General features: G+C 40.8%; 1 protein-coding gene across 2 annotated transcripts in view; it reads right to left on the bottom strand.

The window, feature by feature from the left end:
* Nucleotides 1-23,991, bottom strand: part of ATP8A2 (ATPase phospholipid transporting 8A2) — a 673,473-nt gene that overhangs the window by 72,912 nt on the left and 576,570 nt on the right. For both annotated transcript variants that reach the window (XM_063429614.1, XM_063429623.1), the window contains exon 34: nt 6,474-6,562. In XM_063429614.1, the coding sequence (XP_063285684.1) occupies nt 6,474-6,562 (89 nt within the window). The remainder of the gene's footprint in view (nt 1-6,473; nt 6,563-23,991) is intronic.

The raw sequence follows: 23,991 nt of genomic DNA, 5'->3' as shown, positions 1-23,991 counted from the left end.
ATCATAAAGATACAAATGTATAGAAACACATAATTGATAATAAATAAACAATAAGCAGCTAAAAGGATTACCAAATTGAATGCAAAGCAGAATTAAACAGAAAAGCTCAACCATACCATCGTTTCTTCTTAAAGGGAAACTCCAGTGCCAGGAAAACAATCCGTTTTCCTGGCACTGCAGGTCCCCTCTCCCTCCCACCCCCCAATCCCCGGTTGCTGAAGGGGTGAAAACCCCTTCAGTAACTTACCTGAGGCAGCGATGATGTCCCGATGATGTCGCTGCTTCCTCCACCGCCGCCTCTCCTCCTCTTCATTGCGTCGGCCGGTGGGTGAGACTGATCCCGCCCACCGGCCGAGGAGACCTAATGCGCATGCGCGGCAGCGCTTTAGCGCTCCCCATAGGAAAGCATTGAAAATGCATTTCAATGCTTTCCTATGGGGAAATGAGCGACGCTGGAGGTCCTCACACAGCGTGAGGACATCCAGCGACGCTCTAGCACAGGTTTCCTGTGCCAGAAACTAGGAAGTGCCCTCTAGTGGCTGTTTAGTAGACAGCCACTAGAGGTGGAGTTAACCCTGCAATGTAATTATTGCAGTTTATGAAAAACTGCAATAATTACACTTGCAGGGTTAGGAGTAATGGGAGTTGGCACCCAGACCACTCCAATGGGCAGAAGTGGTCTGGGTGCCTGGAGTGTCCCTTTAATTGCTGCTTCTCACCTGGACAAAAACTGTAAATGTTGCCAAATCCTGTTCTCTCCTGTGTTGTACAGGAGCCTACAGGGCAAACTCTGTACTGTGCAGCTAAATAGCAGCCAGATCAGAGGAAGAGGCTGGAAATGATGAGAGCTAAATGCTGATTCCTAGTTTTATACAAACAACTGCATTTGTTGTGTCTGAATATCAAACTTACATTCGATCATGATGTCTATAATGTTGCTGACATTTGGGAAAATTATTAATAAAAATGCATAAATATAAATACGAGCTTATTTTAAACGCTGGTGTTTCTGATCACTGTTTCACTCTGGTAGCCCTAGGATGTTTATTAGGGGCATTATTCACGAAACATTGAATTTTAGTTTGGCTTCAAATCCTATTAAAGCGTCACTGTCATGCCGAATCCCGTTGTTTTTTTAGCCCCCCTCCTGCCTCCACTACATCCAATCGACCCCCTAGTCACTCCCAAATGCCCCTAAGCCCCCCACATTACCTATTTTTAATTCTTTATCACACTGCTCTGTTTCATTTTACAAGCGTGGGAAAGTTCTTTGGAATTTTCCCACGCTGTGTAAAATGACACAGAGCACTCTGATTGGCTTAAACCAACCAATCAGTGTGTTCTAAGCCTAATTGCAGGGCGGGGCAAGGCTTTACAAGCCTTGACCCGCCCTGCGGAGCTCAGTACGCGGCGTGCCCTCCATGGGTGAACATGGATTAATTTTTGTTTGCGCTCGTTTTTTTTTTTTTTTTTTTTTTAAAGTGCGACGGGTATGATGGATTTTTATTTGGCCTTTTGGGGGGCGGAAGAAAGAAGAATTTAGAAAAAAGAAGACGTCAAATGGTAAGTTTAATTTTTTTTTTTACAGGTTAGTTATTTTATTCCCCCCTCACTATTTTTAGGGTGAGGGGGGTAGGTAGGGGATAGAATGTTTTGGGTGGGGGGGTGACTAGGGGCTTGGGACCCCTAGTCACCCTCATGGGGGGGGGTTCATTTAGGGCCCCCACCCACCGCGCAGGGGTGGGGGGCGGGGGGGGAGGACAATAGGTCCCCCCCCATATTGTTTTATTAGGGCCCCCACCCACCGCGCAGGGGTGGGGGCCGGGGGGAGGACAATAGGTCCCCCCCTTATTGTTTTATGAGGGCCCCCACCCACCGCGCAGGGGTGGGGGCCGGGGGGAGGACAATAGGTCCCCCCCCTTATTGTTTTATTAGGGCCCCCACCCACCGCTCAGGGGTGGGGGTCAGGGGGGAGGACAGTAGGTCCCCCCCATTATTGTTTTATTAGGGCCCCCACCCACCGCGCAGGGGTGGGGGCCAGGGGGGGGAGGACAATAGGTCCCCCCCTTATTGTTTTATCAGGGCCCCAACCCACCGCTCAGGGGTGGGGGCCAAGGGGGGAGGAGAGTAGGTCCCCCCCCTAATTGTTTTGTTAGGGCCCCCTCCCACCGCGCAGGGGTGGGGGCCGGGGGGGAGGACAATAGGTCCCCCCTTATTGTTTTATTAGGGCCCCCACCCACCGCTCAGGGGTGGGGGCTGGGGGGGAGGACAGTAGGTCCCCCCCCTTATTGTTTTATTAGGGCCCCCACCCACCGCGCAGGGGTGGGGGCCAGGGGGGAGGACAGTAGGTCCCCCCCCATCTTTAACCCCCACGCGGGGGGGGGGGGTGTATTAGTTTTTTTTGTTTTTTTTAACAGTGAGCAGCCGCAGGCTGCTCACTGCTTACTAGACATGCCCCTACTCGCGGTATAGCGAGTAGGGGCATATTATTTACTAATACTAAGTAATCTTTACTTAGTATTAGTAAAGTTGGCTGAAAGACCAATTTAGGTCTTTCAGCCTTTTAGTAGATAGCTCCCTGATACCGTGGGAATTAGGGAGTTATCTACTAAGCGGCAGCAAGATGCAGCCGCGGCAATGAATAGGATCGGAGTTTCATTCATTAGAATGAAATTCCGATACGATCAAAGTACCGAATTGCATCCTAACACCAATGGAGAAACAGTGCTCATTCTGTTAGGATGCAATTCGGCAGTTTTGCCGGCGTTCTGTCTAAGTGACAGGACGTTCGGCGATACTGACATGAAGCATTGTGGGAACAGGGAGGAAAGCTAGGGATCATGGGAAAATTGCTCTGACCAGCGGAAATGAAGCACACTTTGCTCCTCCGCTGGTCTGAGCTGGTCAAGCGGAGGAATCCTCCATAAGACAAAGAGTCCCTACTTTGTCTTATGATTTTAAAGAAAACTAAAGAAGACAGGAAGAAAAGAAGAACAGATCCCGAGAGAGGGGGAGAAGATGAAGAGATTGAGGAAAGGTAAGTTCGGCATGACAGTGCCGCTTTAACAAGATGTGAGCACTCTCTTGAGTGAGCATTCTCTTTAATAAATTCACTAAGCATCAACCAAAATTGCAAATGCCTATTTTTGTTTTTCAATGGAGTCTGTACTGACCATGACTAATTGGTTTAGAAAATGAAATTGAAGGCAACACACCAAGCTAGCCTTGTGTTTTACTAAGATTAGGAAAACAAAAATCAATAGAGTTTGCTATTGAAGTCACTAGAATGATTTTAAGTAAAGCTGAATGCTCGACCAAATATGCCCACCCTCTGTTTTAGCTTAAAACCTGTTAAAAGAAGCAGCAAACTTACCTAGAACCCAGCACCACTGTTTCCCCTAACTCAGAGCTGATGGGGTAGGTGGAGGGAAGGAGAAGTCAGGAGAGAGAATTAAATAAAAACATAAAACAAACAATAAAAAGTGGGGGCACTGTTAAAGAAAGTAGCGAGGCAGGGACAGTGGAGAGGGCTTTGATATGGAAAGCATGGAGGAAGGGAAGAGCTAGACTTCCCTTGTTACTTAGCGGTCCCAGTGCAGACAACAGACATATTTTTTTGCACAGAATTGATATTAGGCAGCCTAGGACAAAGTTCTGGGCTGCCTAAGTCACGTGTGCTAGGGGTGTAACTTTCTCTAAGTGCAAATATCTCTGGATGTGCAGTGTTTGAATCAGAAACGTTGCACATACAAACTCCAGCCTCCATAACCATTTCTAAAAGCAATATCTCTTTAATATAGAGATTGGCTCATATTTCATGACATTGATCAACATTTTTTATTTTCCAGCAAATAAATAGCATGTGCGTATTGCTGGGAGGTTCCTGGTGACGAATGTGACAAAGCAGCACTTAAACACCCGTACTCAAAGTAACAAATGATGAAATAAAAAAAAGGCCCAATGTTTCTCCTTCCAGTGTGTGACTGTGGAGTAGATAGTGAGTAAAGCCAAATAGATTAAACAAGGGGTTTAAGGAACCCCATGTAACTATAGAATGCCCAACTTCAGACATTTGCTCATTGTGTATTCAGAGATCTCCTTTGACACACCACCAACTTTGATTTCTCTCACGGTCTTAATATCAGACAGTGGAACATACCAAGCACACTATTACAGCAACGGCCGTATATTTATAGAAATTAAGTTCTTAGATAGCTCGTAGCCTGCACAACAGTTCACTAATGAATAGCAGGTACATTTCTTTTTTTACACTTGTAAAGAATAGAAGGATCCTTTCAATCAATTACAGTGACCGGGCAAACAACCTCCTCGGAGGTACTTTCCACCTGAGACATTCAAAGGCATTCATTGACTTTGGATTTAGGTTTCACCTGCCTTAGTGGATCCTATAATGACTATACTAAATAGAATGTCATAAGAACAATATATATATATATATATATATATTTAGACATACGCTAAAAGGAATACATATTATACACATATATATTTGTTGTAATCTGTAAATTAAATTAAACTAATGTTTCCCTACTGCTAAACATCTGAGGCTCTGTCCATAATGCGTTTAAGGACTCTTATCGTATTACTGATTCAGAAAAAGGTCCGTGCAGTAGAGGAAGGTTCTATCACTCATGTTGTGAAAATGACTGTACTCTACGAGCTGGCCATGGCTTCCAGCATTGCAGAATGCTTCTCCAAATTCAGTTTGCAGCCTCCTGGAGCAAGGCTCCCATTCTAGCAGCAATAGCTGACTTTTCTAAGGTTATCCTGCTAAAGCAGTGTTATTTCTACATTGACATCTACTAATCCTGCTGAGAACAACTGATGATTTGTGTAGTACTTCTGGCCAGGCCTGTGAGTATACTGGGCGAATCCATCACTATGGGTTTTGTTGTCTAATGGGTCACCTAAGCTTGTTACATCAATTAGCTGGGATGTGTTATGGAAAGCTTGCTTAAAAGGGAATTATTTTGACAGCGGTAGACTAAGCTATGTCATGTTACGTTTATACAACTCAACTGTAAAACTTTTACTGCTGGAGCTGAGTGCAATAAAAAATAAGTTTTGATATGATTTCAATTTTTCGGAGTCACACCCAGTTGACTGTTTCATGCATAGACATACAAGGAAGAATTAAACAATTATTTAAGTAGCCTTAAAACGTGTTTCCCCAACTCCCGTGTATGTTATACTGAATCGCACTGCCAAAAAAAAAAAAAAAACGTGTTTCCCAAAAGAGCAACTACTAAGTTTATGTTTTGATAAAGCATTCTGATCTAATGACGTATGAGTAATATTATGTTTTTGATATGAGAATCACTTTAAAAAATTCCATGACTTTACTGCTAAACATTTCAATTGGCCAAAGAAGGGGGGGCGGGTTGGTTATGCGACATGTGGTAGGACATACATGTGATTTGGACTTACTGGAAGTTTGTAAGTGAAATTATGACGTACTGGTACTAGGCATTTATGAAATTAGGACTTTACTGCAAATTTATAAACGTGTACTGCAGTATACACAATTACTATTTGTTTTTTGCTGTTAAGCTTGGTGTGCATTCAGTTACACCAACATTTTATTTTGGTGCTTATGGGATAACATAGTAAGAGGGTATAAAAACGGGACATGTTTACATTAGGTTTCCATATGAGGGATACATTTAGGAGCGCTGAACACTAACTTGACCAAAGGAGGGTGTAATGACATCATGATAAATGAGGGTTTAAAGAACAAAGACAACTTTCAGGATTGTATATAGAAGACATCACTGAGGCTGGTGGTGAGTTTTAAAACAAAACAAGCTATATCAATGCTTCATCGGTCAGAAAATAGTAATGGCAATAAGATAATGCTAAGGAAAGTATTGATTGTACCCCTGATCAAGATTGTCTGTGGGCAAAGTTTGTTTATTTGACTATTCAACTTCTTGTTTCTGTTTGCAATACTTTGATTAGTTCTTTTATATTTCTATATATTGCCATATAAATGACAACAAAAATATACAATATTAATTTTGTTACATCTTTACATATTACTATTGGTTGAAAAAATACTTAATTCTATCAAATCTAGCTTTTCAAACATTTCTCTTACTTAGTGTAAGTTTAGTCTGGGAGGTTTAGAATGGGATGATACTGTTGATACCTGAACCACGGCCCATGATCCTAAACAAAGGATGGCTAACTACAGTTCTAAAGTGCTAGAAACATTTAAGTATAATGTTGTATTGTTAAATCACACAATTAGGTCTGGTCCTAACGTGCATAGGGAGGTGACAAAAGCAGTAGTATTTCCAGCATGTATATAATTAGTAACACTCGCACGTGGTAAGTCATGTCCATGGATGCTGGGTTTGCTGAACAAATAAATACAGGAAGCAGGGGCCGGCATTGGAAAGCTCGAAACATTATGCCAACATGTGTAAACTTTATGTCAAAATACTACTTACGCTCTCCATGCAACATCTCGAATCAGACAAGCAGCAGGTACCAGCAATAATCCGAGCCAGAAGTATCCATTCTTAAATACCATCTCAGCCTGTGGAAGTAAAAAGACCAACATGTCTATTGGGTGGAAAGTCATTCATTAGCTCATGTTCATTTTGATAATGTTGTGACGATCATTTTTTTACAGCATGTCGTTATATGACATAATTATGTCCACTGAGTAGTCCTTTCATGCGCTTCTAATGATTAAAGGGATACTATGGACACCAAAACAACTTTAGCTTTATGAATAAAGTTTGGTGTATAGATCATGCAACTGCATGCTCAATTCTTTGCCATTTAGGAGGTAAATCATGTTTGTTTTTTGTTCATGCAGCCCTAGCTATACCTCCTCTGGCTGTGACTCACGCAGCCTGCATAAAACTAAAATGTTTCATTTTCAATCAGATCTAACTTACTTTAAAAAAATGTAATCTTCGGTTCTGTAAATTGAACGTTAATTACATTTAAGAGGCTCCTTCAGAGTCTAGCAAGCTATTAACAGAGCAGGAGATAAGAAATTCTAAATTAAACATACTTTGCAATAAAGGAAGTGTAAACATCAGATGACTGTGTTTACGAAGGCTGTGTAAGTCACCTACAGGGATGTGTGACTAAGGCTGTATTAACCCCTTCAGGACCGCTGACGGTTCAGGACCGTCAGCGGTAAAACGTGCGTTTGGACCGCTGACGGTCCTGAACCGTCATAACGGTCTGGGGCTACTTACCTGATCGCCGTCGGTCCCCCGGCAGCGATCAGTGCTCCTCCCGGTCCAGGGGGACTGCCTGTCTGCCCGGGCAGTCTCCCCTCGGCAGATCAGGACCCTGCGGCCATGTGATCACTTGATCACATGACCACAATAGGTGTCCATGTGTCTGCCTGCAGGGGGACTGTCTGTGCTGACAGGCAGTCTCCCTGCAAGTGAAAAATCAAAAATAAAGTTAAAAAATAAAGCAATCAGTGTAAAAGAATAATAATATGTATATATATATGATATATATACATGTATTATATCTATATATAATATATGTATATGTATCATATATATAATGTCATACTAAGTGTATTTTTATATTTATATATACGTATATTAATATAAAAATACACTTATATTTAAATTACACACGAATATATACAATATATATAATTACTATATATATGGTATATATATATTATTATAAAATACAAATAATATGTTAATAAAAATAAATAACAAAAAATAAAAATAATTTTTAATAATTAAAAAAAATATATATATATGCAATTTTATTCTAACAGTATTTTGATATTGATATATATATATTTATATCAAAATACACTTAGAATGTAATTATATATATATATATCTATGTATAAATAAATAAATAAAAATAATACGAAATATACATATGTACATATACATAATTACATAAATAATTTCATAAATATACACGTAGACGTCAAATATATAAATATGTATATATATTCAAATTCTACGTGCGTATTTATGTAATATTTTTTACCTAATTAAGTAATTTTAATGATTGCAATTTGAGGGACCTGCCTGCCAACCCAGGCCAAAAGTCCAGATAATTTAATTTGCTAGCACTGTGTTTAACCCTGTAACTTTCTATGACACCCTAAAACCTGTACATGGGGGTACTGTTTTACTCGGGAGACTTCGCTGAACACAAATATTAGTGTTTCAAAACAGTAAAACATATCACAGCGATGATATTGTCAGTGAAACTGAAGTTTTTTGCATTTTTCACACACAAACAGCACTTTCACTGAGGATATTATTGCTGTGATACATTTTACTGTTCTGATACACTAATATTTGTGTTCAGCGAAGTCTCCTGAGTATAACAGTACCCCACATGTAGAGGTTTTATAGTGTTTGTGAAAGTTACAGGGTCAAATATAAGGCTTAATTTTACTTTTTTTTTTTATTGAAATTTGTCGGATTGGTTAGGTTGCCTTTGAGAGCGTATGGTAGCCAAGGAATGAGAATTAGCCCCATGATGGCATACCATTTGCAAAAGAAGACAACCCAAGGTATTGCAAATGGGGTATGTTCAGCCTTTTTTAGTAGCCACTTAGTCACAAACACCGGCCAAAGTTAGCGTTTTTTGCGTTTTTAACACACAAACAAATATAAATGCTAACTTTGGCCAGTGTTTGTGACTAGGTGGCTACTAAAAAAAACTGGACATACCCAATTTTGAATACCCTGGGTTGTCTACTTTAAAAAAATATGTACATGTTAGGTGTGTTTCGGGGATTTATGACAGATAACGGTGTTACAATGTCACTATTGATACATTTAAAATATATATATATATATATTGAAACAGCAATTTCCTACTTGTATTTATAGGCCTATAACTTGCAAAAAAAAAGCAATAAAGCATGTAAACACTGGGTGTTTTAAAAACTCTGGACAAAATTTTGAATCTATTTAGCAGTTTTTTTCATTAGCTTTTGTAGATAAGTAAAAGATTTTTCAAGTAAAAGTCCAAAAACATGTTTTTTTTTTTTTAAATTTTCACCATATTTTATTATTTTTTTTAAATACAATATATGACATAATACAAATAATGGTATGTAAAGAAAGCCCCTTTTGTCCTGAAAAAACCCCAATATATAACTTGTATGGGAACCGTAAATGAGAGAGCGGAAAATTACAGCTAAACACAAACACCACAAAAGTGTTAAAACTGCTCTGGTCCTTAACGTACAAACATCGCAAAAACAGGCCGGTCCTTAAGGGGTTAACAAAGCGATTTAACTCCGAAATGTCAGAGAATTGAGCAGTGACACTGCAGGGGCATGATCTATACACCAAATCTGCTTCATTAACTAAAGTAGTTTTGGTGACTATAGTGTCCCTAAAAGTCATCACATGGAACCTGCGTTAGTGTTAGTGGTATTTTGTGTGTGTCCAACCTCTGGCTTCCATATGTTGTTAGATTTTTTAAAACTTAGGATCATAGTAGATTTCCTTGGATAAATGCAATCAAATAATTACTTGGTCTTATACCATTTTATTTCTGACATGATAGTTTTAAATCATGAACCCAGTCAGTCAGTAGAGAGTGTGTGTGTGTGTAATAATCACATCTGGTGTGTGTGTGTGTGTGTGTGTGTGTGTGTGTGATAATGACATCTGATCTGCCATATCTGTTAATGTGAATCTGAGATGTCAGGAAGGTAGGTTCTTTTCACAAATTTCTTGTTAAGAATATAGCGTGCAGCTTATGAAATGAGATAAACTCAAACACAGGATATCCTTTTTTCCATTTCTCCTTATTCCTTCTATATTAATTATTGCACTCTATTATAGGTATCTCCATAGATTGGGATACCCTCTAAAAAAGGCTTGGCAATTCGAGACTGTCCCCCTGCCAGTGGTGTATTTTGGATCTGTGCTGCCCTAGGCATGATGGAAACCGGGCACCCCCTAATTTACATTTGCCCCACCCCTTCCTGTCAATACCACACCTCTTCCTGTTAATGGCTAACACACACTTTGACTGACAGACACACACTCAGATACACTGACATACACACACTCACTGATTTGACACAATCACTGACAGACACGCACACACTCACTGACAGACAGACAGACAGACACACACACACACTCACAGAAAAACACTGACGGACACACACAATCACTCACACACACAGGCTCCTTCACAGACACACACACACAATCACTCAAACACAAACACACATTCACTGACAGACACACACTCACTCACAGACACACACTGACAGGCACACACACACAGTCACATAGACACACAGGCTCCTTCACAGACACACACTGACAGACATACACAAACACTCACTCACTCACTCACAGACACACATAATCACTCAGACACACACTGACAGACATACACTCACTCAATCACAGACACACACTGACAGATATACGCACATTATCTGACAGACATGCTCACAGACACACACTGACATACACACACACACACACTCACTGGGGCAGGCCATCACCACTCCATTTAACCCCTTCCTCACTGGAGCAGGCTGTCAGCATTCCCTTCAATCCCTTCTTCACTAGGACAGACTGTCACCATTACCTTTAACCCCTCCCTCACCGGAACAGGCTGGCACCATTCCCTTTAACCCCTTCCTTGATGGGACATACTGTCACAATTCCCTTTAACCCCTCCCTCACTGGAGCAGGCTGGCACCATTCCCTTTAACCCCTTCCTCGCTGGGACACACTGTCACCATTCCCTTTAACCCCTTCCTCACTGGGGCAGGCTGACACCATTCCCTTTAATCCCTTCCTAACTGGAGCAGGCTGGCACCATTCCCTTTAACCCCTTCCTCACTGGAGCAGGCTGTCAGCATTCTCTTTAACCCCTTCCTCAGTGGAGCAGACTGTCACCCCCACTGCCCTCTGATATTACAGTTGCCACTTAAACAGTAAACACCTAGCATTTGCTATGTATTAGGAGATGTCATTCTAAAACTACTCTGACTTCCAAAGACTTCAACATTTCCTCATTACATTTTTACATTACAAACACACACATATTCTCATTCCCCCTGCACTGCGAATGACCTTCACATATCCACTGTCCATACCCACATAGCTAATTCTTATCTACAAGATATCTAAAGGGTGGCACCATTCTTCTGGGATGTCCTGCTCTACATCCCACCCCACTCCTCTCTATGCTGCCCCACTTCTCTGATTCAGATGCCCCTTTGGAGGTGACCACAAGAAAGTATACATCTGAGGAGGTTTTGGATAGCAATGTCACTTTAATAATATTTTTATTTGATATAGAGCAGATATATGATATGCATTGTGAGTGTATACTTCAAAGCACTACCACTTTAATTGTTTAGTTTGACACTGCATTATTTTGAATTGTGTTTTTTATAACAATAATTTTCCATGACATATATTCACAATGCAACAGATTACTTAAATGCACTTTAGCATTTAGTTAATTAAGCTCTAGGACAATTTAATTTGATTCAGATCTTAAAATTAGTGTAGGACCCACCGATATCCAAGTACTATGGCATAATAGTGGGCTTAACACAATATGGCCATATGGTGGAACTGAATCCCATATTTGTTTGCTGAGATAGGTGATTTTTAAGTAACCTTGTAGAATTTAAAACTGTGTTTTTCATGTGTGCAGTTCCTTAATCTGAATTTTTTACGATTATTTATTTTTGCCTGTCAGTTACTTGTTGTTAAATAACCCAATAGTATAATTGTAAAGGAGGAAAACATTGGCACTATTTAAATGCTAATAATAATGTATAGGGCTTACTTCACTCTACGTTTCCTATTTAATATAGCCTTGTTATGTAATAGCTATTGTCTGAAAAGCAAACATCAAATATTGATCTACTGCATTGCCTTTGAAGATGCCCTAACAAAGAGCTCCTAAGGCAAAAAGATCACGAGTTCAGTGTTTTAGGTTCAAAATTCACATTTTAGAACAGAATTTTAGAGAAAGACAAAGTTAAAGACGTTAAAGAACACTCCTGAGTGAGTATGTGATTATATGGAATTTTCCTAACAGAAGCCTGAATGTGTACTCTGCAGCAATCCTATCCTCTCCCCAGTAAACACATCAATACATTCTCAAAAGAGGTCCAGGATTGCAGAATTGTCACTTTCTGAGAAGCGACAGTGCCTCTTCAATAGAGGGATTAAAAAAACAAACAAACAACTAAAAAGTGCAATTAATTGGTTTTAAAAAAAAAAAAAACAGGGTCTGAATACTTTCCACTTTGGTTACAATATAGCTTGAATGTATTTACTAAAATTCTCCACTGAAAATAAAAATGTTACACATGTTAACACAAAAATAGACTAAAACCATTTTATTTTATCACCTTCCAATATCCTTTCATTCTGATTGATAAATTAATGTTTGCATAAAGAGAGCTAAAACACAAAACAAATAATACAACCAAACAGCAAAAACTAAACCAAACCATACTGTTGTTTACAATTTACACATTTTTACACCATTCAAGGTGCCGGAGGGTAGAGTAAACCATTTTACTTTAGTTCGAACAGTGACCAGACACGTCTTTTCATCAATGCTACACTGTTCAGTACTTTTTTTTTTAGTTCCCCTTAAAGGTAAATTTGTCTGGCTTTCTCAAACAAAGGGTTAAACTTAACGCCTGTAACCCATGAATGTAACATGAGACGAACATTTGCTGTCATTTTCAGCCATAAATTGTGTTTTCTTTAGCTTGTAGGATTCCGTGTCTGAATTGGTATTTTTAAACTTCATTAGTGATGTAAATTGAAGTCAGGAATTTTGTAGTCATAACAGACATTTGAGTTTGTTTATGGGTGGCCGTCTTATAATGGAATCATATTTGGCAGCACAGCGCTTGTCTGAGGTTCCTTTAAGGCCTCTGACAATGGGCAGATGTTCCCACATGCATCTATCACATTGCTGGGTGTCAAATCCTTTAGCCTTTGTCAAAGTGACAAGATGGTTGTAAACATTTTGCTGTGCTATCACATGAATCTCAGACTTTGGATGCTGTGCTTCAGTCCCTTACAAATAGAAAAACAAATAGACTTCCCCCTCAATGGTCGAACATTGCTTAGTAACATTTCCAGTTATTTTTTTTCAAAGTAGAGTAAATAAGTAATTTATCCAGTTCTATAAAACAGAAAAGTGAAATTGCACAAATCCTGGATTTGGATATGAAGGCAAATATTTACTAAGTATACATTTGTTTGGTGGGAAGTGTCATGGCTAATTTTGGCAGTGTAGACATATCTCAAGATGTTTCAGACAGCATTTGTAGTTCACACACACACATCTGCGCTGCTAAAAATGATTTAAGCGGTTTACAACAGTAGTCCACAAAAATAACATGGGCATTTTACTTCATAGTGGAGCACTAGGAATTTTATATGGCAGGGGCACAAATACATACTGGGGGAAGGGCTACGACATCCAGACACACAAGGAGGAAGAGACAAAGTACACAACAACAAACAACCACTAAGGGGTTGGGACAGTGGTGTATTTTGAATTTATGATGGAACGCAAGCACCCCCTAATTTAAATTTGCCCCACCCCTTCCTGTCAAGGCCACAGACTAACACACGCTTTGACTGACACACACAGACACACTCTAAGACTGACACTCACTGACCGGCACACACTCTCAGATACACTGACATACACTCAGACACAATCGTACAAACACACACAATTACTGATTTGACACAATCTGACAGACACACTCAGACAAGCACTGACACGCACTAAAAGAAACGCACACACTCACTGACAGACACACATTGAAAGACATGCACACACTCACAGGCACACACTGATAGACATACACACACATTTATTGACAGACACACACAAACTCACTCTCAGAAACACACATACTCCCTTAAAGAAACACACATTCGCTGACAAACAAACTCACTGACAGACACACTCACAGATATAAACACACATTCACTGATAGACAGACACATACACACACTCACTGACACACACACACACACACATTGACATACAAACACACTCAGACAGACACCCACAAACTGACAGACAGACATACACATACATCCATTGACAGACACACTCACTCAGGCATACTGACAGATATAACAACACATTCACTGACAGACAAAAACACACACACACACACACACACACTGACAGACAAAAACACACACACACATGTGCACTGACATACACATTTCCCCCCAACATTTACTTTTATAGGTTCCAGTGGGGCTGCAGGGCTGGCCACTGCGAGGGCAGGCGTGCAGGATGGAGGTCAGGCAGGCATGGTGCTTGTGCATGGTGAGTGGGTGCGTAAAATAGGCGGTGAGGGGGCTGTGATCTTCCTGCTTAGCTCACTGCCGCACGCCGCTTAGTGATGCCGGGCGCCAGAGTGACGTCACATCCACCCATCTGTCAAAAAAACTGTCCAGGCGCCCTGGGGGGAGAGGGGGGGGGAGGAGAGGGGTAGGAGGGGCCAACTGTCAAGCCCCCCCCTCTGTCAAGGCTAACAAGATATTTGCCAGGGCACTTGGGGGGAGGGGGGGGAGGGGCAGCGTTTTTTGCCGCCCCCTGGAAAGTGCAGCCCAAGGCAAATGCCTTGTTTGCCTTGCGCTAAATACAGCCCTAGGTAGGGATGCACTTCATTAGGCCACACAACGGTTAGAAATGTGGCAAACAAAAACACACAAGGGGCTGTGTTTCACACTAAATAGAGGGTAGCCCATACACCCCAACTGCAGCTTATTGAAAAGCAGAACTCTGATGGGCAGGGAAAAAGACGGTGGGCCACTGGTGCAAATTGCATCACTCACACGACCCAAAGAGGGCAGACCTACATGAATGCACACCAGGCTGAATGCCATTCAAGGAAACAGCCCCACTAAGGGTGGACCATGCAGTGCTCTCTGCATGGTGCTTGTGCCCTTAATACAATGCAAAGTTGGTATGATGGGACAGGACCCTGGTTATAGAGACTGTCCCATTAAAATTGGATTCCTGGTAGCCAGGTCTGATATCCATTTGAGGATTGCAGCCAGGTAATCCCCTGGGGCAATTTTACAACACAGTCCTGACCAGTGGAGGGATTAAGGATCAGAATTCTCATACTCTAAAAGTCAGACCGGTTTGTGAAAAGTTATCGAATTAGCTGAAGACCAGCTTGCCCCAAAATTTCTAAATGGGATCAGAGTCATATTTATTTACGTTACAGACATACCTAGGAACATAGTCTATAGGTGTTCACTCTAATTCCTTGAAACAAAAAGTAAAATATTTAAATAATAAAAAGTTGAACATAGTGGCACTCCCCATTACATCAGAAAAAAAGTGGTGCTTTAAACCTTTGCCTTTTCACTTGTGCCCAAAATTAGGAGCTGCACAGGAATTCGGAATAAACCTACACACATAAAAGAAAACTATAGAAAAGCGTGTGGGAATACCACCATGGCTGTTTCAGGAGAAAAAAACCCAAAACAAAATCAATTCTTAGCTGCCTTAGCTCCAAATTTTATTTCCCTCAGGTGCCCTCCACCTAACACTAATCAGCTTGTCAATTCAGGCTTTTCTTGTGGCAAAAACTAACACACTGCGTTTTTTCTTTATAAATTAAGACCACCAAGAAATTTCACAAGTGTTGTCAGGGATCTGTCAGTCGGCAATGCCTCTCAGCTCGCTGCCCTAACCTGGACTAATATTTAAAAGGCGTCTTATAGGTGTAAGCCTTTCTGGTACTGTGCAAAGTCAATGAGCCATGCTGAGTTTCAGGAATGCCTGTCACTTCTGATGGTTGGTTGGACTCGGTATAGAGTGTTGGAAAACAGCTTTTGAACATAAAGCACAAGAATATCAACTGTTAAACTGCTTAACTGTGTATTGATGGCTTTATGTTACTGGAAGGGAAATCTGCTTTAAATATTAAGTTCTGTTCCGTCTGGCTTCTATCCTCTGTGGGTCCTATCAGGCTGCAACACAAAAGGCACACAGATTCTCTGGGGGATACTGAACAGAGATTTTGGCACACACAGAAAGAGTTGATTTGTGTAACTTTTTTTTCTACATCCTTCAAAGGGTCTATTATACTTTTTAATAGCTCCATACACCTGCAAACCAGCGGATATGTGGAACTCCTTGCAATAATAGTTAATAGGATCCTATCTTAAAGGTTCTCATGGGGGTATCTGCGAAAAATGAGATTCATGCACCAGAACAAGTGTAACATTACTTCAATATCACAATATAGCCAATGTGGGCCTTATAAAATGTGTTGGGGCTGTTAGTGGCTTTTATATAAATATCACCTTTTTCTAGCAGCAAGGGTGCAGTGGGTCAGGTTCACTGTGGAAATAGACAGTACCTGTATTTTTTATTATATGAAATAATGTGTTGTATTCAACAAACACGTATTAACGAGATTCAGAAAAGAAAGCATGCTGAATCACTACCATTTGCTCATAGCATGGACTATATAATGTTGCACGTTTTGTCTAACTTCTATTATGCAGGCTTCACAACTGTTCTGTTATTAGCAAAGTTTCAAAAAAAAGGAAACAATATTTCGTAAATTGAAATATGTGTAACCAGGTTAATTTATAAAAGTACCCATTTCTATTGATATCTTACATTTTTGTAAAATTAAAAAAAGAGGACACACTCGTCACACATAAAGCACTTAAAGGACCACTCCACTCTTCCAACCCACCCCCCAAAACCCACCCACAGTTTCGTAGATAAACCCCCAATGAATGCATACATGTATGTTTTTCTGCTTGTATTCATTGGGGGTATAGCCTAAAATAGATTACAAATAGATTCTTCTGACTGCAGCCTTTCTAAGCTCCTGCCCCTTTCCCCCCAGAAGAGACTTTCAGTCTCTTCACAGGGAAATAACCAATCTGGTTAACAAATCTGTTAATCGGCTCCAGCGTGCACCTGAGCTGGCTCGTGCACACTTGTGTTCCGCGGCGTACATGCGCGGCCGCCGCCTGTGCACTGCTAAAGCTGGTCTGAGGTCTGTTAGGGAGGGAAGGGGAGGCAGGCACACTTAAGTAGTAGGGAGCTAACGGAAGTAGTGAGTGAGTGAGTTCCCCAGTTAATTTATAAAAGTGCTGATTTCTCATAGAAATCAACACTTTTATAAACTGGGGTTAAATGAGGGTACTCCTCACCCATAAAGCACTTCAGCAAGCAGAAGTGTTTTTGGGGTGTGGAGTGGTCCTTTAAGCAAGAAGAAGTGCTTAAGAGGTCTTGAGTGTCCCTTTAAATAACTTGCAGCCCATGTATAGACTTATTAACCAACATGCCGCACATGCATAGATTGATTAGACAATGTGCTATGCATGACTAATGTGCAGTTTATACTGAGACTTATTGAGCAAGATGCTATGCATGCGCAGACTGGCTGACACACTGTACATGTGCACACTAACTAACATGCTGTACACATGAGCACAATAAATAACTGACAGATCATTCATGCTTACATGCGTATATAACCTGGTTATGCAGGTGCAGGCTGATTTCCTCACAAAAATAACACATTGTATCATGAAACCTAAGGCTTTTAAAAATTTAATTTATGTACCATGGGAAGACAATAGAGCTGGGTGTCCTTTTTATGTTTGTAACATGCAATAATGAAATAACTGCACAAAGGATTTACATATATATACATGGGAACATTTAGGATTTTTCTCCAATTTTGTGGCATACTGTATAATAGGTAGATTCAGGAATTCTAGAGTTCACAGTGTATTAATTTACCATATTCATCCGCAGTGCTAATTTGAGGTTACAAGAGCTGGCCAATTACTAATTTTCCTGCTACCAAATCAAGGAAGTCTGTAATTAATTGTTGAGGATGGGTATGCTTGAGATCATAAGATTAAAATATATTATTAATGAGTGTGTCCAGGAAACTTTGTAATTAAGTAGTTAACACATTTAAAGGGGCACTCTAGGCTCCATTATGCTAAACAATAAATTATATTTTCTGTTGATAAAAGGACAATAAAAGACAAATAAAAAATTAACTTTATATGTATTCAATATTAATTTAACAGGATACTATAGGCACCATAATGCTTTGGTTCTGGTGTCTAGAAGCTGTCCCAACAGGCTGAGCAGAGTAAACGCTACCTTTTCTGAAAAAAGGCAGCGATTACATGGCTAACACCACCTCTTGTGACTGTCACTCAGACAGCCACTAGAGGGACTTCATGTGTCAGTCCCGCAAAGTTTGAAGCACCGACCCTCAGCATCTCCATGCTCTGAATGGAGATGCAGAATACCCTACATAGAGTGTCACTGGATTGTAAATCATCACGATTCCCGATCTCAGCTAGAGAGGTGAAGAAAACACAGAGAGACTGACGGAATAAGATAATTAAATCACATTCGCAGTGGTCATCTCACTAGATACTAGAACACCATACCATTATGAACACATGTTTGTATTCTTAACGTTACAGTGTCCCTTTAAAAGTACAGGCCAAAATTGCCTAGCTGAAAATATTGTTGACTTGCAGAAGTTTTGTATTTCGCCTACTTCGGCCTAAATTTCTAAATTCACTTTCAAAATTCCCATTTAATCATACTGATAATTCGCACTTTAGTGGAAAAACTGCTAATGTCAAAGGTACCATCTGGTGGTTAAAAAAAACCCCCAAAAAACCCAGAACTATTCTTAGATAGTTTGAATTCTCAACTTTGAATCAGACTGTGCTAGTATGTCTTAGGCAACAGGCCTATGAGCACCTCTCACGTAAACTATGTTGGTTTTCCATTTGTTCCAACAATCCTACTGGGTTATGGTCCCCTGGAGTTTGTACCTTACCTCCTCTTCCTAAGAGCAATCTTACTGATACATGTTCAATTCTTTCTTACTGGTGCGGAAGCAGAAGGGGACTAGGATTTAAATGTGAGCCAAATATGCCATAAGAATAATGAGTTCTTTCATCGGTAAACAGAAACGCAGCATTAAACTACAGAATCTAAAATACTTAATATTAAGAAAATGAATCAAGGCTGTTTATGCCATTTTTGATTTACTGATGGCCTCCTGCCCTTTTCTACATGTTGTTTATTTTGTCCTGTAGACTAACAGCAAGCGGCTACCAGCAACCAAATGCGGATGCAGGGCACGACGCATTCTCTCAGCATGGCTCTGAGCTGAATATTTAAACGTGTGAATATAAGTGCTGTTGTTTGTTTAGAACGCCACCATAAATCTATACCACACAGAATGTAGTACAGTACACTTAAGCAGGAGGTAGTTGTAGGTATTCCAAGTTGATCCTTGCGTCCGCCTGCCATCTGTTCCAAGTCCAACACAGACCAACTGTGGGAATGTCGAGGTATCTGCTGTCAGTACTGGCGCAGATGCGTAAACATACTGACACTTGTGTTAGACTCGATGTGATTTCAGCTGAAATCTCCAGACATAAAACTGGATTCCCGTTTAAACCTTTCCAAATGTAAAGGAAGCACCTGTTTATCAACTATCCAAAATAAACTGCTGCAAACTAAAGAATATCTGATTGACAGCAGCAGTGAAACATTGAGGCAACAAACAGATAGAATTCTCCACTATCTGTGCTTTTTCTGGCAGTCTTAGCTTGTTTATTCAATGCAAATCAGCCTATGGGGCATACATTATTTATTCGAAATAATCTATAGGGCATACATTATGTATTCAAAATAATCAATGGGGGATATATTTTTTATTCAAACCGATCCAGACAGGCGATGGCTGGCTAAAATGAGCACTTATTAGCACATATTCTTTGAGAGATAATGGGAAATAGTTGTAGTATCACTGGGAATTATCAAATTATCATATCATAGAATTTTAAATACAGGATAAAATAAAATTGTTTTTTTTTTTGCTTTTGATTAACTATTTATGTACTTTGTATGGAAAAAATACCTTATTTTTGGATGCCCTTTTTGCCACTGTTATAGTTTTGTCAGTGACCGTTTGCACATGCAGCTGCAATCTTTTTTCCATAAAGGATCACTATAGTGTCAGGAAAACAAAGCGGTTTTCCTGACGCTACAGTGCCCTAAGGGTGCCCCACCTTCAGGGTCCCCCTCCCGTGGCGCTGAAGGGGTTTTAACCCCTTAGTTTAATCCAGCTCCGGGCTCCATCGGCGCTGGTGACCTCTCCTCTCCCACCGACGTCAACTCCCGAGTGGAGGGGAATGCGCATGCGCGCACGCATTCAAACTATCTATAGGAAAGCATTTCTCAATGCTATCCTATGGACGTTCTGCACGTTGGATGCAAATTTCGCATCCAGCGTCGCAGTTGCACCCCTAGTGGCTGTCAGGAAGACAGCCACTAAAGATTGGATTAACCCTGCTATGTAAACATTATGATGTGCACCAGGCAATATGATGTGCACCAGGCAAAATTTGATAAACTCACAGCTAACCTTCAATAGGAGTACAGCGCTGCCGCAGACGCACGTTGTCCCCAATGCTCCTCAATGAGAAGCAGGGCATTGGACTTTTAGAAGCGCTGATCTTAATCGCTGTGCTGGAAAAATAGGTCATTAAAACCTTTTCCCCAAAATTTTTATTCAGTTAGATTATTATTTTTTTTTTTTTTTATTCTTTATTTTAGTTGTGCGCAGAAATAACAAGTAGCCTCAATGCGCCACAACAGCGGCATCAGGGTAAAACGGTAAACAGTTGCATTACAGGTTGTGGCACAAATAAGTCAGGCACATTTTTTTTTTTTTTTATATAACATAGTTTAGAGTCCAGTTGAATTCTAACATGCCTAGGCTTTATAGTGAGAGGGAAATATTGAGTTATGCTGTATCAGACATGGTGAGTATAGGTGTAAGATATATTGTGGAACATGTTAGTGTTAAAACAAGTAGCAGGTTTGATTCTGCTTTTTATGCATTAGCTTGGATACACGATTAAGGAACAGGCTTCTTGAGACATCTACACAGCTAGGATACAAGATTCATGGCAAACCACAAATTGTTTTTCATATCTACTGCACTACAGGGAGCCCTGAGCAAAAATAAGGGAGATTGCACAAAAACCACTCATCATAATACTTTTAGTTTTAGTCCCAGGGTCTGTACCAGTTTTCCACCCCACTCCGTCTCTTGAGGCTGAATCTTTCCGTCCTAGGTTGTGACTGAATTGGGGTTGGTGTGTGGCATTCCGCTTTCGCTCCCCTGGGGTCTGCTGTGGTAGTGTTGCTCTCCAGCTCCTGCCGTTCAGGTGCTGTATAGAGCCGATCCAGGCATGTTATCAGCTTCTCTCCATGGTATATGGGATCTGCTGTGCGTGTGGCCGCCGCCATCTTAGGTGAGCGGATTGTCTCTGCAGCCTCCCGGCATTGCCCGTCTGGTAGGGCCCGTGTGTGCAGACGCTGGGCTGTGTGGATGCCGTGGTGGACCGGGATGACCCCCGCCGGTCCAGGGGGGGGGGGGGGAAGGATCAGTGGTGTCCTGCAGGACATCGGGGCTGGGAGACCGGCCGCATCTCCCGCCCCGCATCAACTGCTAGGCCCCAAGTCGGACCTGCCTCGGTAAGTGCGCCCGGAGAGTGCATAGTGCTCCGTGGGGTGGGTAGTTGAAGTACCCGGTTAACTTGGCTGGATTGCCGCAATTTGGGTGCATTTGTCGGCCTCTTAATAGGAGCTCCGGGTAGCTGCGACTTGTCCGCATGGCGGTCAAGCTCCGCCCCCAGTTAGATTATTTTAGTGACCTTTTAAATGAAAATCAAATTAGAAAATAGGCAACAGTAGCTGATTTGGGAAATAAACTTCCAACTTATCTATAGTCAATGATTTTTTCCCCTGAATTTTGCAATTCTATTTTTAATTCAGTAGAATTTGGTGACCTGTCATAGAGCAGTATTTGATTGGACCATTTAACCATTGAATTGTCCTATTTATAGTTAAATCCCCTCTCATAATATTGTAAAGCGCTACGGAATCTGTTGGCGCTATATAAATGGCAATAAAAAATAAATAAAAAATAAAAATAAACCAGCTCAAAGCGCAGGTGCACGCTCTTAGCCAGAGAAGGGAAGCTGAGACGGAGGCAATGGAGGAGGAATGAGGAGGAGTGACGGTGGAGGTTTAAAAAAAATAGCAGAGGGGATACCAAGGAGGAAAAGCTTCACTCAGTGTTGGAGTGAGGAGAGGCAAGAGCTGAAAAGCAGTTACATCTATCAGCAAAATGCAGCGCGTGCTAACGACAGTCGTGAAATATGCACAGAATTGACGTTAGGCAGTCTGACACACAATTAACAATAACTCTGAATGTGCTGCGTTTCAACTAGAAACTCTGCACATAGAGACTCCTGCCACCATGACCACTTCAAAAAGCAGAATTTCATGTTTCTAACCAGCTGTATACTTGTACATTTTTGCACCAGTGCATGCTATGATTTATTATCCGTGAGAGGTTCGTCATATTCTAGGACAGGCATAGGCAACCTTTGGCACTGCAGATGTTTTGGACTACACCTCCCATGATGCTTTGCCAGCATTATGGGTGTAAGAGCATTATGGGGGATGTAGTCCACAACATCTGGAGTGCCGAAGGTTGTCTATGCCTGTTCTAGGATATCCGTATTTGTATCAAAACAAGTGGTCAAATAATGAAACAATGTAATTTGGAAACATTGACCCAGTTTCAGCATAGTTTAACAGAGACAAGCTGTAACTGCACCAGTCTTTCAAAGAAACAGACATGTTACTTTTGAGAAGTCAAGTTTTTTGTTTGTTTGTTTCATCTTCCCTCACCAGATACTCCGGTTTAATCTGCAGAGAGGCAATTAGCCTCTTTAAATTGGCTAAATCTCTAATTACCTATGCTGAGTTTCTAATGGAAATTTGCAATTTTCCATGCTCACTTAGTCTGACTTCACATGGGAAAATACACTATAGTGCAGGCATAGGCAACCTTCGGCACACCAGATGTTTTGGACTACACCACCCATGATGCTTTGCCAGCATTATGGGTGTAAGAGCATTATGGGGGGTGTAGTCCACAACATCTGGAGTGCGGAAGGGGTTGCCTATCCCTGCTATAGTGGTTATGTATAAAAAGTGTTGCATTCACTTTAATGTTTTAGGCAGTGTGCATGCGCCATGTTTTATGCATAAAACTGTTACTCTCATAAGCCCCAAACAGTGTGTAGGACTTATAGTGATCATGATGATCAAGAAAATGTTTAAAGCACCGCTAGAGGTAGGTTTGTAAACAATTCTTGTAATGCTGTTCAGTTTGTTTGACATTGTTTGATTTAATCGGTGAATCTGTGTATGCTAGTCCCACATTTCAAAGTAACATGATGATGAAGTGTGTTTCTCCAAATAATGTTAAATAAGACACTTTGTATCAATTAAAGGTTTTGAATTATTTTGAGGATCCTTATCCTCAGTTTATCCTTACACATACACTACATCCCTTACACATACAATACATCCCTTACACATACACTACATCCCCTTCATGTACACTGCATTCCTTACAAACACACACTACATCCCTTGCACATACACTACATCCTCTGCACGTTCACTACATTCCCTACACACATACACTACACCCCTCACACACACACACACCCACAGGGCCGGACTGGGGATACAAAGCAGCCCTGGAAAAAAAAATGCCAGCCCCATAAGTCATTGCGCCACGTATTGTCACATGTAATACGTATGGCTATGTCTTGCCACCCCAGATGATTGAGTCATATATAAATACATATTATATATATATTCATATATAAATACATATTTTATATGTATTAAGGCCGTTTGGCCTGTATTTGTGGGAGGGGCTTAAATTAATTCACTCCCCTATATAAGGGACACCCCTTACCTGACTCATATCGCTTGAGGTCAGCATCAGAATGATTTCCACTTCCGGGTCATCCAGACGCCATTTTACCTGATTACTCC

Source organism: Pelobates fuscus, chromosome 1, assembly GCF_036172605.1.
Source record: "Pelobates fuscus isolate aPelFus1 chromosome 1, aPelFus1.pri, whole genome shotgun sequence".
Classification (NCBI taxonomy): domain Eukaryota; kingdom Metazoa; phylum Chordata; class Amphibia; order Anura; family Pelobatidae; genus Pelobates; species Pelobates fuscus.
This window is presented reverse-complemented; position numbering and strand designations above follow the sequence as displayed.